This window comes from Pezoporus flaviventris, unplaced genomic scaffold (assembly GCF_033815535.1).
Source record: "Pezoporus flaviventris isolate CSIRO_AGI_PZ_B2104156 unplaced genomic scaffold, CSIRO_AGI_Pfla_v1 ptg000052l, whole genome shotgun sequence".
In the NCBI taxonomy this organism is placed as follows: Eukaryota; Metazoa; Chordata; class Aves; order Psittaciformes; family Psittacidae; genus Pezoporus; species Pezoporus flaviventris.
This window is the reverse complement of record NW_026892600.1, coordinates 334017-348606: the sequence shown is the minus strand read 5'-3', so window position 1 is coordinate 348606 and position 14590 is coordinate 334017. Positions and strand designations below refer to the sequence as shown.

Here is a 14590-nt window from a genome sequence, read left to right as displayed (position 1 = left end):
TTGTTTATTTTTGGTACTGCTTGTAGGCTTATTTGGGCAGATGGCTTCTCTTTTAGTCAATCACTCTTTTTGAGAAGATAAAATCCAGATTGTATCTACCTGATACAGTAACCTCTACCTGAGGGCTTTTAAATTAAAAGACCCTACTATTACATATATTCCCATGTGGCTTGAAATACTAGTAGAATATATAACACATTCACCCACAGTCACTACAAGACCAAGAAAAGAAAAATGAGTAGGGAAGTGCTAGCAAATTATGATACTGGCTGGCAGATCCAGGACCTCAACCCTCAGAAGATGAGAAGGCAACTGTTAGCTTGCGGTTAATTTCCAGGAGGAAATGACTAGCTACTGATTTACACGTAAATACGGGATGTTATTAAAAAGACATGGGATGAATTAAAAAGACATGGGATACACTACTGATCTTTTCAGTTTCTAATGATTTTAAAGAACAGGTTTGAGGATGCTTGATTTATAAGGAATGAGCACGTAGTCCCATGGACAGCAGTTGCAGAAACAGTTTGCAGTTTGCTCCTTTAGTTTAATTTAATGTCAAGATGGAGACAGTACATAAATCAAATAGTGAAACAAACAAGAGAAACTAAATAAACAATTAAAGCAAGGATTTTTTTTTTTTTTTTTGTTATACCCATCCTGGTTTTAAAACTGGAGATTTAATTTTTGCTTTTTACTATTTATAGCGGTTTAAAAACTAAAGAAATTCTTTTGATTTAGGTGGGCTTTTTTCATTCAAAAGAAAACTTAATTATAAAATATAAAATGTCATAATTCAAAAACCATATAAAAATAAAAAATGTGACTCAATCTAAAAACATAGTTTAGTTTGAAAACCAAAACTTTAAAGTCAGATGCAAAGATATCCCCAAACACTGCTGTATTTTGGTTTTAAAACTCTTGAAATATTTTTAATATTTTAATCTTTTATCAGGCTTTTAACATAAATATTGAGCAACTGCATAAAACTTGAGTTCAGATAATTTACAGTAGTAAAACTTCGTAGGCATTATTTATTTCTGGTTAAGTTACCGTTATGTGGTTTTGTTAAAGACTCCACTCCCTATAAAGGAACTTCACATAGTACCCAAGGTACACGTCGTCTTCATATTAGTTATGATATAATCTAGAATGGGTTTGGAGCATACAGATTTGGGATCAGAAAGTACTTGCTCTCTCTCTCAATCAAAAGCTTCTGGTTTGAGAGAATAGTGCCAAAGACATTGCTGTATTTATAATTTAGCAACTATCCTAAATGTGAAGTTCATCCCAATTTTGTTGGCGGTATACACACAATAGAAACTATTCAGTGTTTGGCTAGGAAAAAATTTACTTTAACAAACCTGAGACAACCTTGGTTTAGCTTCAAAATATCACCTACAGTAGTTAATTATGTAGTATAATAAAGAAGACAGCTTTTATAAGTTCTATTTATGTCTTGGGTTGACTCTCAAGGTAGATTGTGGATGATTCCAGGATTATTGCTTGAAACAGTCCAAGCCAACAAAATAATATACTTCTAAAACAGAGGCTTAACTAATCTTCTTCCATGTTGACATTGCAGATATAATGCAATTTGTTATAATGTAATTTGTTAAAGTAGTGCAGAAACTGAGGCCTGTTGTTAGTAATCAAAAGTAGTTTAATTTTGTAATGGCAGAAATGAAATCCTTTAGACTCTTCTTCTTGGAGCATGTTATTTTGAATATATGCTATTTTTGGACACTGCAGAAAAATGCAAATTCATAATGTTCTAATTTGGCTGGAAATATGAAACCCAACAGATTAATCCACACAATCATGCCACCAGCTTTTAAGATGCCAAACAGAAAAAAACACAGAGGTCTCTGTTTTTTGTGAACAGTGATGAACAAAGAGAACTTTTGATGTTTATTCTTCTGCACCCTAAAGAAACAGAACTGTCCAAAATAGTACCATTGTGAAATGGTGCAATTCAGACAGAGGATTCAACCTTACAGCGGCTTTTTCATCTTCCTTCAGCCCTGTATCAAATTCTCCCTACTGTTCTGCATTGAAGAGATTTAGAAAAAACATCTTTAATGGTGTTTAAAGCTCTTATTGCCAGATAAAGAACTATTCATATGATTAAATATTTATGATGCATTCCTAGCAATGCCCCTCATATACATGCCCCGCAAATCAATTACCTGCTCCAAAGTTACTTGAGAGCTTAATGCACAACACTGTGTGCAGGAAATACGAAATCTTAATTTGTGAGTAAATAATCAAGCTATCCCTCTTCCTACGCTTATATATGTTTTTAATATATTTCAAAAAAAAGAAAAAACATACTTAAAAAGAATATAAATTGTTGACTGGCCTGCTGATATACAGATTTTATTAAGCACCAGGATTATTAAGCCAAACGCACGTGTTGTCGAACTTTTATCATTTGCCCCGTTTAAAAGACAACGCTCTGTTCTTTACTAATCGCTTTCTAAAGTCTTTTTAAACGAACAGGGAAACCAGCGGCAAGAAGACGGTATTTCTTAGAAAGTCAGTAGAGGGAGCCCCTCAATAGCGCAATTTCCTATCCGATCCCCTCCGTTGCTCCTTCCTGAAGTTACACACGAGGTTAAAAGGAGATGAAACGCGAGCATCGCCAGAATTAATCTTTCTTTAGCTGTGTTTCGGAGCCTAACAAAAGATAATTAACAAAATTATAATTTTCTATAGTGTTTTTTTTTTTTTTGAGAACAATAGCTAAGTTCTCGTGGCCTGCCTTCCCTGCTCCTAAATTAATACAGAATGACCCTCAAAGCTTCAACATGAGTTTAAAGTGCCTTTCTGATACAATGCAGTGCAGATTCAATTTTACTACAAACGCGTCACACAAACATCTGTTACTCATCTATGTGTGAAGATAAAATGTGTGGGGTTGTCTAATGTGGGATAAGAAGAGCCAAGAAAGAAAACCATCTCTTTATAAGTAATTTTATAAGACAATGTCAGAATCAGCGTATATATCAGCTCTGGTTTATAGTGCACAAAATGGATCTTCCAGCTATTTTTCCATACAGTTTCTTTCTGAGAGCAGTTAACCCAGTAAAATTGGATGCGCTCCATGTTTTACCACTCAGTTTATTTTCTTCGAACATATGTGTTTACTTCTCAAACTGAAAAAAGTAATCTTGCCATTGTCTTTTGTAATCCCTATTTGGAATAATGCAAGATTGCTGACATTGCTAACAAACCACTGAGTTCACTGAGCAAAGGGGACTACTCCGACAACATTGCGTTGATAACACAGACCTTAGCAAGTACAGGTCTCATTAGTTCCGTGGGAGCAGGACTAAAGGGGATAATCTTTTTCTCTGCATGGGTATTTTGAAAATCCTTTCCCTGTTGTGTACCAAAGCACTTAAGCAAATATGTAAAACTAAGCTTAAGTTAATTACTGATTATTTAAGTAAATGCTGACAGATTTTGCTGACTAGCAATGGTCTTAGAGAAGGGGCTTGAAATCAGATCTATGCTCAGTAGATTGAAGTCTAATGAGCGACTCAATGTTGAAAACTTTACTCAAGCATAAATTAATAAAACAAAACCCCAATTCCACTATAGTCAATGGAAAAACTCTCTCTGACTTGAAAAGAGTCAGGGCTTCTGACACTGGCTTCAGCAGGAGTTTTTCCTGAACAGGGCTATGCAAGGGATCCAGAAGTTTTTACAGGAGGGCTAATGTGAAAGAAAGCAGACATCTGTCTGTGGAATTTGTTGAGGTGCAAGATTTCTGACATTGTTGAAAACAAGCCTCTTCCTCCTAATAAGAGAAGCACAAATATCAACTCATCACCCCCATCTGGGGGAAATAAACCCATGCCAACAACTTTCTAATATTCCACCTCCAATATGGAGCTATTTTAGGACTCGGCCTTTGAAGGAAGTCCTTTTTTCACTCAGAAAAATAAATTATTTTCTCTTTACCTGCACTGGTGCCTGCACCGGTTGTGAGGTCCCCACCCATCAGGCCACCTAGGGGGTTGAAATGAAATACTACAAATGAGCATGATAAATTATAAAAGGCAAATATTCAAAACATTTTCTCTAACTTCAAACAGCCCAATCCACTACTCACTACTGTTTTCCTCAAACTTCAGCAGGCATCAGATCAGATCCATAATCATAAAATTGTAATGCTTTAAAGTTACTCATACAAGACATTTGCCTTTCAAGGACAAACAAAATATGTAGCACACAACATTTCATTATTTTATTTTCATACTTCTACAGCATGTGAAAAAAATCAATTAGTATTTGAAAGGCATGTATAGTAGTCCTTCATTTGAAAACTCTTTAGCTCAGTATTAGTCAAAACAGCAAAGGTTTCCACATAGGATTGGGTGGAAGAGACTTGAAGGTTCCTGGAAGAGAACATAACTGAGAATCTGTAATATGTATTTACATAGCTTTTAATTTTAATTTCCTCAGCTTTTCATAGATATTCACTCTAAGGATTTTTAAAACTTCTCTTTGCACCTGGGGACCTCAAATGGTTCTCTGAACCCAGTATACTTAAGGATCTTGATGTTGCTTCAGCCAGACAGATTGAATGAACTTAATCTCCATCTATCCTATTCAGAGCTGAGCCCTCATCATCACCAGAGAAAAGCAGTCTCTTGCTATACAAGGCACTTCAGTACAGATCTCAACTAACATTGACCCATCAAGGAACCTGTGAATGCTCGAATAGTAATAAATTCTGCATTTAGCCTCAAGACTGCTGATTTAAGGAACAAGTGTCCAATTTTACTCGCTTCAACTTGTTTGCATTGGCTACATTTTCTCCCTGTTAAGTTTTATGGTATAGTGAATTTGTGCATGAATTAAGTAGACAGGCTACCATTTTATAAAACAGCAAATTGTCTGCCCTTTTATCCTTTATTGATTTCCTTTAATCTTAGTCAATATTCAGCTTTTTCTACATTTTTTTTTTTTTTTTTAATTTTCTAAATCAGGAATAGAAACCCCTTCAGCTCTTTTGACTTTTTCCAACACAGCAATTTTGGACAAACTGTTATGACTGGTAAAAACAGAGCTCTTGTTTCTCAGAGCACAGTCATACAGTTTAAAATGACCTAAGGCAGACAAGCAGCTGATTAAAGCTCATTTAAAAGGATGGGATTAAACACAGCCTACCTGTGTTACCTGCACTTGGAGGCCGATGTGTCACACCTGGAGACATGCTATTTCTTTGCAAAGAAGGATGAGCCAGTGGCAAAAGGTTGGGGTTTCCCAGTGAACTGACTGGGTTACTGTATACCAAACTGTTGTGGTTGGACACTGGGATAGAAACTGGCATCTCAAAGTTTGGTGGTGGAACAGCCTGTATGAGCAAAAAAGGGAAACAAAGACGAGAATAGTACAGAAGCACAACAGCCTTCAAGTACAGTTTCTCTATATTTAGTTCAAATATTTTGTAGTTGGTGGTTAAAATACTTACGCTTGCCCATCCACACCCCTGCCCTCAAAAGTCAAGAGAAGAGTTTCAAAAAAGTTACCAGGGCTTTTAAATATGATTCTTTCAAATCATGATTCCATCTTCGTTTAATGCAGCTTCCACATTCACTTTGTAAGAACTGGAAATATTTATTCTTTTTTTTTTCCCCTTTAGTTTAAAACAAAATCTTGTTTTATGAAGCTTAATTTTCTTTGTCTTTAATTCTGTAAAGTTGTCATTGTTCACTTGTGATATCTTAATCTAGTGTTAACACATGACTGCAAGATCAAAGGCACATGACTATGGTCACTTCATCACATTGAGAAAAATTAGAAGGGGTGGAATGCAAAACGGAAAGCTTTAATTTCAGCTTATGTTGCTTTAGCAACCAGAATGATCCCAAATCACATTAAAGGCATGAACATGGTAAGTTACTTTTTTTAAAAAAGTTTCTATCTTAGCTTGGATGGGCTTAAAAGAAAGAAAGTTCTACTCAGGAACACGTAGCAAATGCAAGAATTTTAGATAGGCACCAGTCTTGGGTTCTTTGTTGGGTCTTTTTGGTGTTTTGTTTTGTTTATAATTTAATCTATTTTTTGTTTGCTTAGGTTTGGTTTTTTTTTTTTTGTTGTTGTTTTTTTGAGGGCAGTGGTGGTGTTCAGTTGCACCTTTCCAATATACTGCTTTCATACTTTAAGGCAGGATCCTTTCCTGAACCACTTTCCTTTGCAAGAATCTCTTTCAAAAAAGAACCAAGTTATGGACCGTTCTGACAGAGGGTGTGAAGAGATGCAGTACCCGATTCTCATTACAGTCTTAGAAATCCCAACTCAGGTTTTCTTGGTTGGTTGGGGTTTTCTTGGGTGGCAGTTGCCTGAATTTCTTTAAAATATTTGACTCTGGTGGCACTGAAATAAATCAGACTCTATATTTAATCTACTTATTCTAAAAAATATTTTTTAAATTAAATTTTTAAATTTTTTTTTAATTAATTGATTTATTGTTTTTGTGAATGGAAACTTTTTCAGAATTACTTGACAGCATTTTGGGGTTGGACTAGACCTCTGAAGGCTCCTTCCAACCTAAACTATTCTATGATATGGTTCCATGATTTCAGATATTCAAATACCTCACTGCAAACAAAGTACCCCTTAATTTGACATTAAAAAATCTTGTACGCTTTGAGTCTGAACCCATCAGAAAATTCTTGAAACCAGCCATGTAACATCTTCAGTGGGAGGAAATCACAGGTTTTAATTTTGCTGTTGGCAGCTGATAGCACTGGTGAGTCTTCCAGGACCTAGAGGGAGGATGTTGAGAGCCAAACACATTATCTGCTGTGTCAGGCAGCAGAGGCACCCTGACCTTGTGCCACACGCATGTTTCTTCTCAGACTGGCTAAAGCTGTTGGCTGTGCCTTGTGGATTTCAGCTCTGGCCATCCAGTCACAGTTATCCTTTAAGGTTATTCTTCTCTGTCTTCTCCCCTTTCTAGGGGCAGACATAATTCTGCTCTAAATATAGAGGAATCATTTTGCTTAACCACTGAAACACACAGTAAGACTTTAGTTCAGGGCATGATGTGAAGGCTACATTACACAAATGCCTTGGGACTTGTTTGAAGGTGTTAATTTAGCTCTGAAACCCTTCATGTAGCCTGTGGCCTGGTGTTGTGAGAGGTGGCCATAGCATAATGGGTGAGATCAGGTATGGCACTAGCGATGACAGACCTGCTGGGTTTTGTATGGATCTGAAACATACTAATGTTTGTGCCTCAGAAACAGAAAAAAAAGAGAATAAATTATTTTGTGATGAAAAATATAATTGCTGAAGTGTGTTATTTATTTCTCACAGGAGCATCCATGTGTTTTCTTGCAGCTGTTCTTACAGTTCAAGTCCAGCTTGGTAGCTGCATGTGTGACTTCTCTTTATGGGAAAATTTACAAAGTGCATAACACAAGGAGTAATAGTGTATGTCACAACTGAGGTCTAGGCTTTTTGGAAATAGGTTCACATATGAAACATTTGATCAGTCTGAAGGTATCTTTAAGCAAGACATCCTGTTCATTGCCCACAGAAGGACTCAAAAGGTTCCCAAATTCCTTCTAAGTTAGAGGTGCATGGCTGCTCCTGAGCCCAAAGTCAGCAACTGCCTTTTCAAAAGGTTTTAGCCAGTGAATTCCTATGAGGATAGATGTCTTAGCTCCACCTCCAGCCTGCTGTGAGACATGCATAAACCAACATGGAGCCTCTTGTTGCAGTGTTCAGGGCTGTGGTGGAGATCTCTGTGCCTGGTGGATTTCAGCACATGATTCTGCCTGCTTGAGTGACAGCCCATGTCAGATTGAGTGTCACCCACTGGGGAGCATGTTGCACAATATCTTCTTCACCTCTGTCATGCAATCTGTGAAATTAGTCCTCTGATCTTGGGTAGACACTAATACTGCCTGAATTTTCTTAATTTACTTCCCTAATCCCAATCTCTGTGGAGTCACCTAAGCTAAAACACAAATGCCAGCCCTCACAGGCTTGTCTGCTTTCATCATTATGCTCTTTCTTACACGTACAAACCAAACCTTTGAAGGTCTGGAAACTTTTTTTCTATGTTAGTACAGTTTGAAAGAGCTCCAGCCTCAGTTGCTCTTGTGGCTGCTAGTCTCACTGATTATCACTGAAACATACAAACATTGCTGAAACATTTTCTCAGATTTCATTTTAGAGGTTTAAAAATATATTTTTAAAAGGAGTTAGAGTATTTTCTTAATTTCTGTAGTAATGGTTTCATTTTCACAATTTTGCCTACTGTTCAGATATATTTATATCTACTTACAGGGTACTTCATAGGAAATTTTATGAGGGTAAAGTCAGTTTATTCTCTGGCTTTGCATCACAATGCACACTTTATCTGGAATATAGTAATTTTTATTTCTTCTCTTCAGTAGTTAAAGGTCAGAGACAGAACTTTGGATAAGCACCAGTATTAAACAGTAAATGTCTAGCTACAGTGCTGCTCTGCCCAAATTTTGTGACAGACTTGCATGACCTTCACTAAGAACTGCAACCTTCTGCAGATTCCCTAGTCATTCCTGGTAGAAAGTCACAGGGCATATCTATTCCAGCTAGGCCTGACGGACATTAAAGCTTATGATGCATTGTGTAATATCTATATTAGTAAATTAAACTTGCCTAGGAACTGAGGCCATCTGAGGCCACAAAGCAGTCCACATCCATATTATTAAGCTTTCTCAACCTCAAAACCATCATGACTATATATAATCTGACAATTGGGAATTGTTCCTGGCCTGGGCTAACAACCAAACAAAGCTAAGACTCTTTGGGTTGTTTGGGAGAGCGTTACTTGGCCAGTGCCAAAAGTGTACCAGGGACTGTTCAAACAATTCAGGGCAGGGATAAGTACCACCCACTGCCTTGGTACATTCTTTGCCATTTGCTAATTTACGAACATAGATGAAGCCTTATCTTAACATTTATGCAGTCTGCACATTTTGCGTCTTTTCTCCTTTGGACACAATTGCCAAAGAGGGCAGATGGCTCACCTGAGAGGATACTGTCAGTGTACAGCACACACTGTGTTAGATGTGTGCTCCACAAGCTGTGGTATGTTGTGCAAAGCAAAGTGCTGGGGGCTCGAACCCCTTGGAAATTAATTGACCAAACATTCTGTGTTAAATATTGTTTTTATCCCTCCCATGTTCAACCAGGCCTTCATTTATTTAGAGACAGAGATACTTATAGCTCCCTTCTAGTTGACTATTTCTGTCTCCTCTGCTTTCATCACTCTGATGAAAATTATAAATGAATGTCTAATTATTATCAGATGTTTTAGAATAATATAAATACTTATCCCTAGAAAATGATCTGAAGAAATATTATTGGCCTTAGCTGTTAGGAGCAAAAGCCAATTTTGTTTTCATTTGGCAGCAGCTTTATTATGTTACAAGACCAGGCACAAGCATTGTATTGTTTTATATATTTTGTAAGTAGTGATTTAATGACTTGACTTGGTGACTTTTTGTTCAGTTTTGCTCCCCTTTCCCCCCACAACTTTCTTGGGAGCCTTTGATGATCACAAGTAAATGAATACAACTTCCCTGAAGTTATACTGATTTGAAGAGTTATGGATGTTATGGTATGCAATATCATATATAAAATGTATATGTAAAATTTCCATTATATTCTAGCTTTGAGCAACATATCGGCTATTACATCTTGGCTTATGCCAAGGAAAGTAGCCTCTATTGCATTAGGGGAGAACATCTACTGATTCCTCCTTTTGTGGGAAGAAGCTTGATGGAGCATACGGACCTTGAGCTCTCTGTGAAGTATTCAGAGAAGAGATATCCTATCTTACATGAAAAGAAGCACTAACCTTTTGCAGTTCTGTATCTCTGAAGTGTCTCTGAAGTAATTTTGCAAAAAGATAACACACTGTACCTTGTAACATCCCTGCAAGGTCGGAAGTCACTTTATACCCTAAATACAGCTCAGAAAACCAAGTTCATCACTATGTTAATAGCAGAAGTAGGACTACCTTTAAGGTCAAAAGATTAAATTTAGTAAAAGCTACCAGAGGGAAACTCCATTAATTTTTGGGAGGTCAAAAGTGATGTCCCATGTTTATATTAACTGTGTTGTTTCTAATTCCTAGAACTTTCCTAGTTTTATAGAAAAGATGATTTTCCCAAACGTTTATGGAGGCAAAGAAAGTGCCATCTTTCTGCTCAGAATGAATGGAAAGAACATTTACAGTGTATGAGACAGAATCTGAACATCCTTAAAAGGCATCCTCAACTTAGGTATCAGATTTTGTATGCACAATTGACTAGAACTATAGAAGAGACTTTGCTCATTCTGGGTATACAGAATCATACAATACAACCTACATGTGGGAACAAGGAATGAACACAGATCTCTTAGAAGCAAGCAGTTACCTCTGCAAATTATGTAACCTCCAAACCTCCACACTCTTTTTGTTGGCTTTATAAATGTAGTATTCAACATAACGACAAAGTATTCTCCCCTTGTATGTCTTGTGCAAACAGAATAGCACATGCAGAGTTATTCCTCTTAGGTATCTGGCAAGGCATATGACTGATGGTTAGAAATTTTGAATTGGTTAAAACAAAATTTAGCTCATGTTAAAGCATTAATGAAATGCTGATGAGGTCAAAGCAAATTCTCTGATAAAACTGTAAAATCACCCCAACACACAAACATGTCTGAATCCTACCACTAGGCTCCCATGCAGTGTTTCTCTGCAGCGAGCAAGTAGCTGTAACCCTTCAGTGCTGCAACTGAGTTTAGCAGAGACACTTGAGAACTGAAGTGACACGCACAGAAAGCACTAATTACTATTTATAAAGGAATTTCAGTTCTACATTGTTTTTTCTATATTACCACAGAAAGTATTCTGTGGGTTTGCTTGTTAGCCTGTCCACAAAGGAAGATTTCCATTGTTATTTTTTAAGTATAATTTGGGTGAGTGGTGTGGTGAAACAGTTCTGTAAATCAAGTGAATATAATGTATATATGTATATTTCACTTCCTACTGCAGATTTCAGCTCTAATAGGCTTTGTCTGTGTGTCAGAGGTAGATACTTGGCAAAAAAATAATGTTGTGTGAAATTTTCTGACCACAGTGTTTAATTATATACTGGGCTATTAAAGCCTGTTTCCAGCTGAAATGTTTTCCTTAAGAAGCCAGAACTGAAAGGGTTATGGTTTGTTACTGCAGCAGTTATCAGCAGCCAGCCATCTAACCTTTGGTACTTACAGGTATTTTATGGCTCTTGATCATATTATCAAATTCTTCATTAATTTTTTTGTATTTTTCTTCAGTGCGTGGGGTGAGAGCGTAAGAGGAGTCAGGATCGGGGCTTTCACAACCTTTGTTTTCTTTCTTGTTCAATGCCTGCCAGGTTCAGAGAAATATCAGAAAGTAAAAAAAATGAAAGGGAGCTCAGAGTACTTACACATAATCTCTGTCTGCTGATCATTAGATCAATATCTTCATTAATTTTTCTGTACTTGTCCTCAGACTCAGGGCTGTGACCTACTGAATCGTCTGCATCAGGGTCTGGGCTGTCACAGCCATTAAGTCCTTTCTTTCTCAAGGTCTGAAATACATAATTTGGAGAGTTCAATCCTTGACACAGGCTGCAAGAAATACTCAGCAGTGTTAAAGTAACACAAACTCCCCAGCACTGGAAGGTTTTACACTATGCTTTAAGGAAAGGAAAGGAAAATGATTAGCGATCCACCACGCTGATGCTGTAGGTCTCCAGTTCTGGTGGCAAAAGGAGACCATACGGACCTCTTTCTTCGGAAACAAATCAGTCAATAAAGAAGGAAGTTGGCAATCTGGCAAAGTGCCTGTGCTAGTAGCCTCCCTGCTTCCCCACTTCCAATAGCATTAAGAGGTTAATATACCCACCCAGAATGCAATTTATTTTAACACATTTATACATTTGAAATGAATGAACATTAAAAGCAAAGGATGCATACTGCTCAAAGTGTAATATCCTGGTGTTTTACTTTAAGGAAATATGCAGGAGGAAGAAATGAAAAAAAAACAAACCACCTTCAACAACTTTAGGAATTCATGTTCTTCACAGAAGAAGGAGGAGTACCTAAACTGAATTAAAGGAATGACATTAGCAATGCCCTGCCATTCCTAAGTGTATGCTTTTAATAGGACAAGGGGGAGGACAGAGCTGCTAATGTGGCTGTGAAATAGTGATTAAGAGCTTCTAGATATGGTGTTTACTTTTTATTGACTCCAGTTACAGTGCCACAAATGCACAGTGCTGAAGCTCAATGTACACAAAAGAGCACTGCTAAAACAGATGCTTAGTGAAAAATCAAACCAGATGAATTTCAAGTTCAGCAGCTCAAATCAACCCTCAGAGCCACAATCATCATCACCAAGATAAGTAACAGAGATAAAAAAAGCTTAAAATGAGAATGAAATCAGTAGCTTACAATTGAGAATGGTTGCCTGGCCTCAAATAGGTTTTAACTGATCTATCTTGACAGATGACTGAAGAACAGTCAGGGTCTGCATTAAGAAGAAGAATATGAGAAGCAAGTCTTTCTGGACTCCGCAAGCACAAGCAAGAGCTCACAAAGTCAGTATTTGTAAGAGATTTCTCAAATCTAGCTCCAAGAATGTCTCAGTCAAACCTCTTCAAAGAGTCCACTGGTCTGTCTACAACCTTCCTTAGACAACTTGCAGTTAATTCCAAGTTAAAACCTGGCTAAGCAAACCCAGTTACAACATTCAGATCACATAGTACTCTTGTCTTAGTAAGATGCAATGCTTGTGCTGTGTAGTAATGTGGGATGCTTTAACTGGTTTCTTTCTGCCTCTCATCTGAGCTGTTTGCTCCTTTTTGAAAACTGTATTTCCTAATTAGTTCCTTTCTGGCAATGTCCAATTTACCAACATTAAAGCCAGCAGGTATTATAATATCACACCTCCTTTCTGTACTATTGTTTGCTAAAAATTATACTTTGTCTTCTGTATTTTACCTGAGACTTAAAAGCAGAGGTCTCTTACTCCTGTAAAAGCTGTAAGCTTGTTCTCTCTGCAGAGACATCCCCCTGAACCTCACATTTTCACTAAGTCAGCAAAGTGATGGTGAGCCATCCTGTGAGATTTGAGCCTTCCAAACTCATGTTGTGGACCTCTGAAGCAGATTTAGACAACCGTGGAAGGCTGACTCAATGTAGTCTTTTCAGACTTCATATCTATATAGACTTCATGAGCTACTACTGACACCATGACAAAATCGTAAATCCACCATAAACATACTTGAAGAAGCTAAACAACCTGAATGATTCTCTACTCTTCTCCACTCTCCCTTACCCCCCTTTTATCTTTTAAATGTTAACTTGCAGAACAGACATAATCATGTATGATTTCTGCTACTAGCTGGAAATGAACCAATTACGGAGGGCTTTTGCAGTCTGCTGCTGTTTGACACATTTATTACATACAATATATTAAAAGTGAAATTTCCCTTTTATATCTGAATAACTAATCTCAGCTAATGTCCTTCCCTTCATGTAAGTACAAAACAGTTGTCCTCTGAATATCTAAAATATTCTATTTAAAGATTCATTGGATCAAACTGCCCAGACTGAAACCCAGATCAGCACTCCTGAGACCTTTTCTTGAGCTCATCTGAGTCACTGATGGAGTCCTGTTGAGTCACACAGAGTGTGGAATGATGCTAATGTAAGCAGGATTGGATGGCATCCTCAGCTCCAAGCTTGGAGATGACAGCCCAGCTTCTCTATTTACAAATGGCAACGACCTGCTTTTCTTCCCAGAGATCAACACAACTGCAACTGTATGAGCATAGGTGAGGGAAGGTAGCTGCACGATTGTAATGCTACCAGACAAAAAGCAATACGAAAAGGTAAGAGGGGGGATGTTTTGCAGCCTCTTTGAATCTTTTCTTCTCCCATCATCCCCAAATCCTTGTCTGCTGCATCTACAGGACCATGCCTAGGTGAAAGAAGATGCACCTTATCCTCAGCATGCCCACTATGCCTGAAGCCCTGCAACTCTCTATTTAGCACTCATGTGAAACAGTCACCTTTGTGGTTTGTAGAAGTTCAGAAATGCACTGCCATCTTTCAGATATGCAGAGGAGGAAAGGCAATGTAATCCACTGAATGTCTTACAGCAGTCTCCAAAATGAGAACAGATTCCCTCCCAAAATAACAATGTTTTTACTTTCATACATACATATTTTCATGTCCTTAGAAAGCAGGTTGCTGCCACAACAGGCAGAGTAGAAACAATCTCTATTTTCCCCAGAAAACCCAATGACCAAATTTAGTGAAATCATGTTAGAGTTCTATCAAGAATTAACTGTAGGCCTGAAAAGTAGGGGCAAACCTTTCCCTTGCAAAACCGTCCAGTGTGTTTGGCTAGTGCCTTGGCTGACATGGCTAATTGAGCTTACTAATGCAGTGCTCCCCCCCCCTGCAAGAAACTAACCAATCAACCAACCAACCAAAAGAATGTGCTTCAGGGGGTTGTGGTAAGGTTAAGCAACAGAAATTTCCCCACATGTGC

At 37.6% G+C, this 14590-nt stretch overlaps 1 protein-coding gene across 13 annotated transcripts in view; it reads right to left on the bottom strand.

The window, feature by feature from the left end:
- MEF2C (myocyte enhancer factor 2C) overlaps positions 1-14590 on the bottom strand; it is a 123087-nt gene that overhangs the window by 24256 nt on the left and 84241 nt on the right. For 7 of the 13 annotated variants that reach the window (XM_061468805.1, XM_061468813.1, XM_061468811.1 and 4 more), the window contains exons 4-6: positions 11475-11618; positions 5182-5368; positions 3970-4017 (exon numbers count right to left, since the gene is read on the bottom strand). In XM_061468805.1, coding sequence (XP_061324789.1) covers positions 3970-4017; positions 5182-5368; positions 11475-11618 — 379 coding nt within the window. Of the gene's footprint in view, positions 1-3969; positions 4018-5181; positions 5369-11275; positions 11414-11474; positions 11619-14590 lie in introns of all 13 variants that reach the window. The other 6 variants (XM_061468809.1, XM_061468812.1, XM_061468816.1 and 3 more) reach the window with 3 other exon arrangements.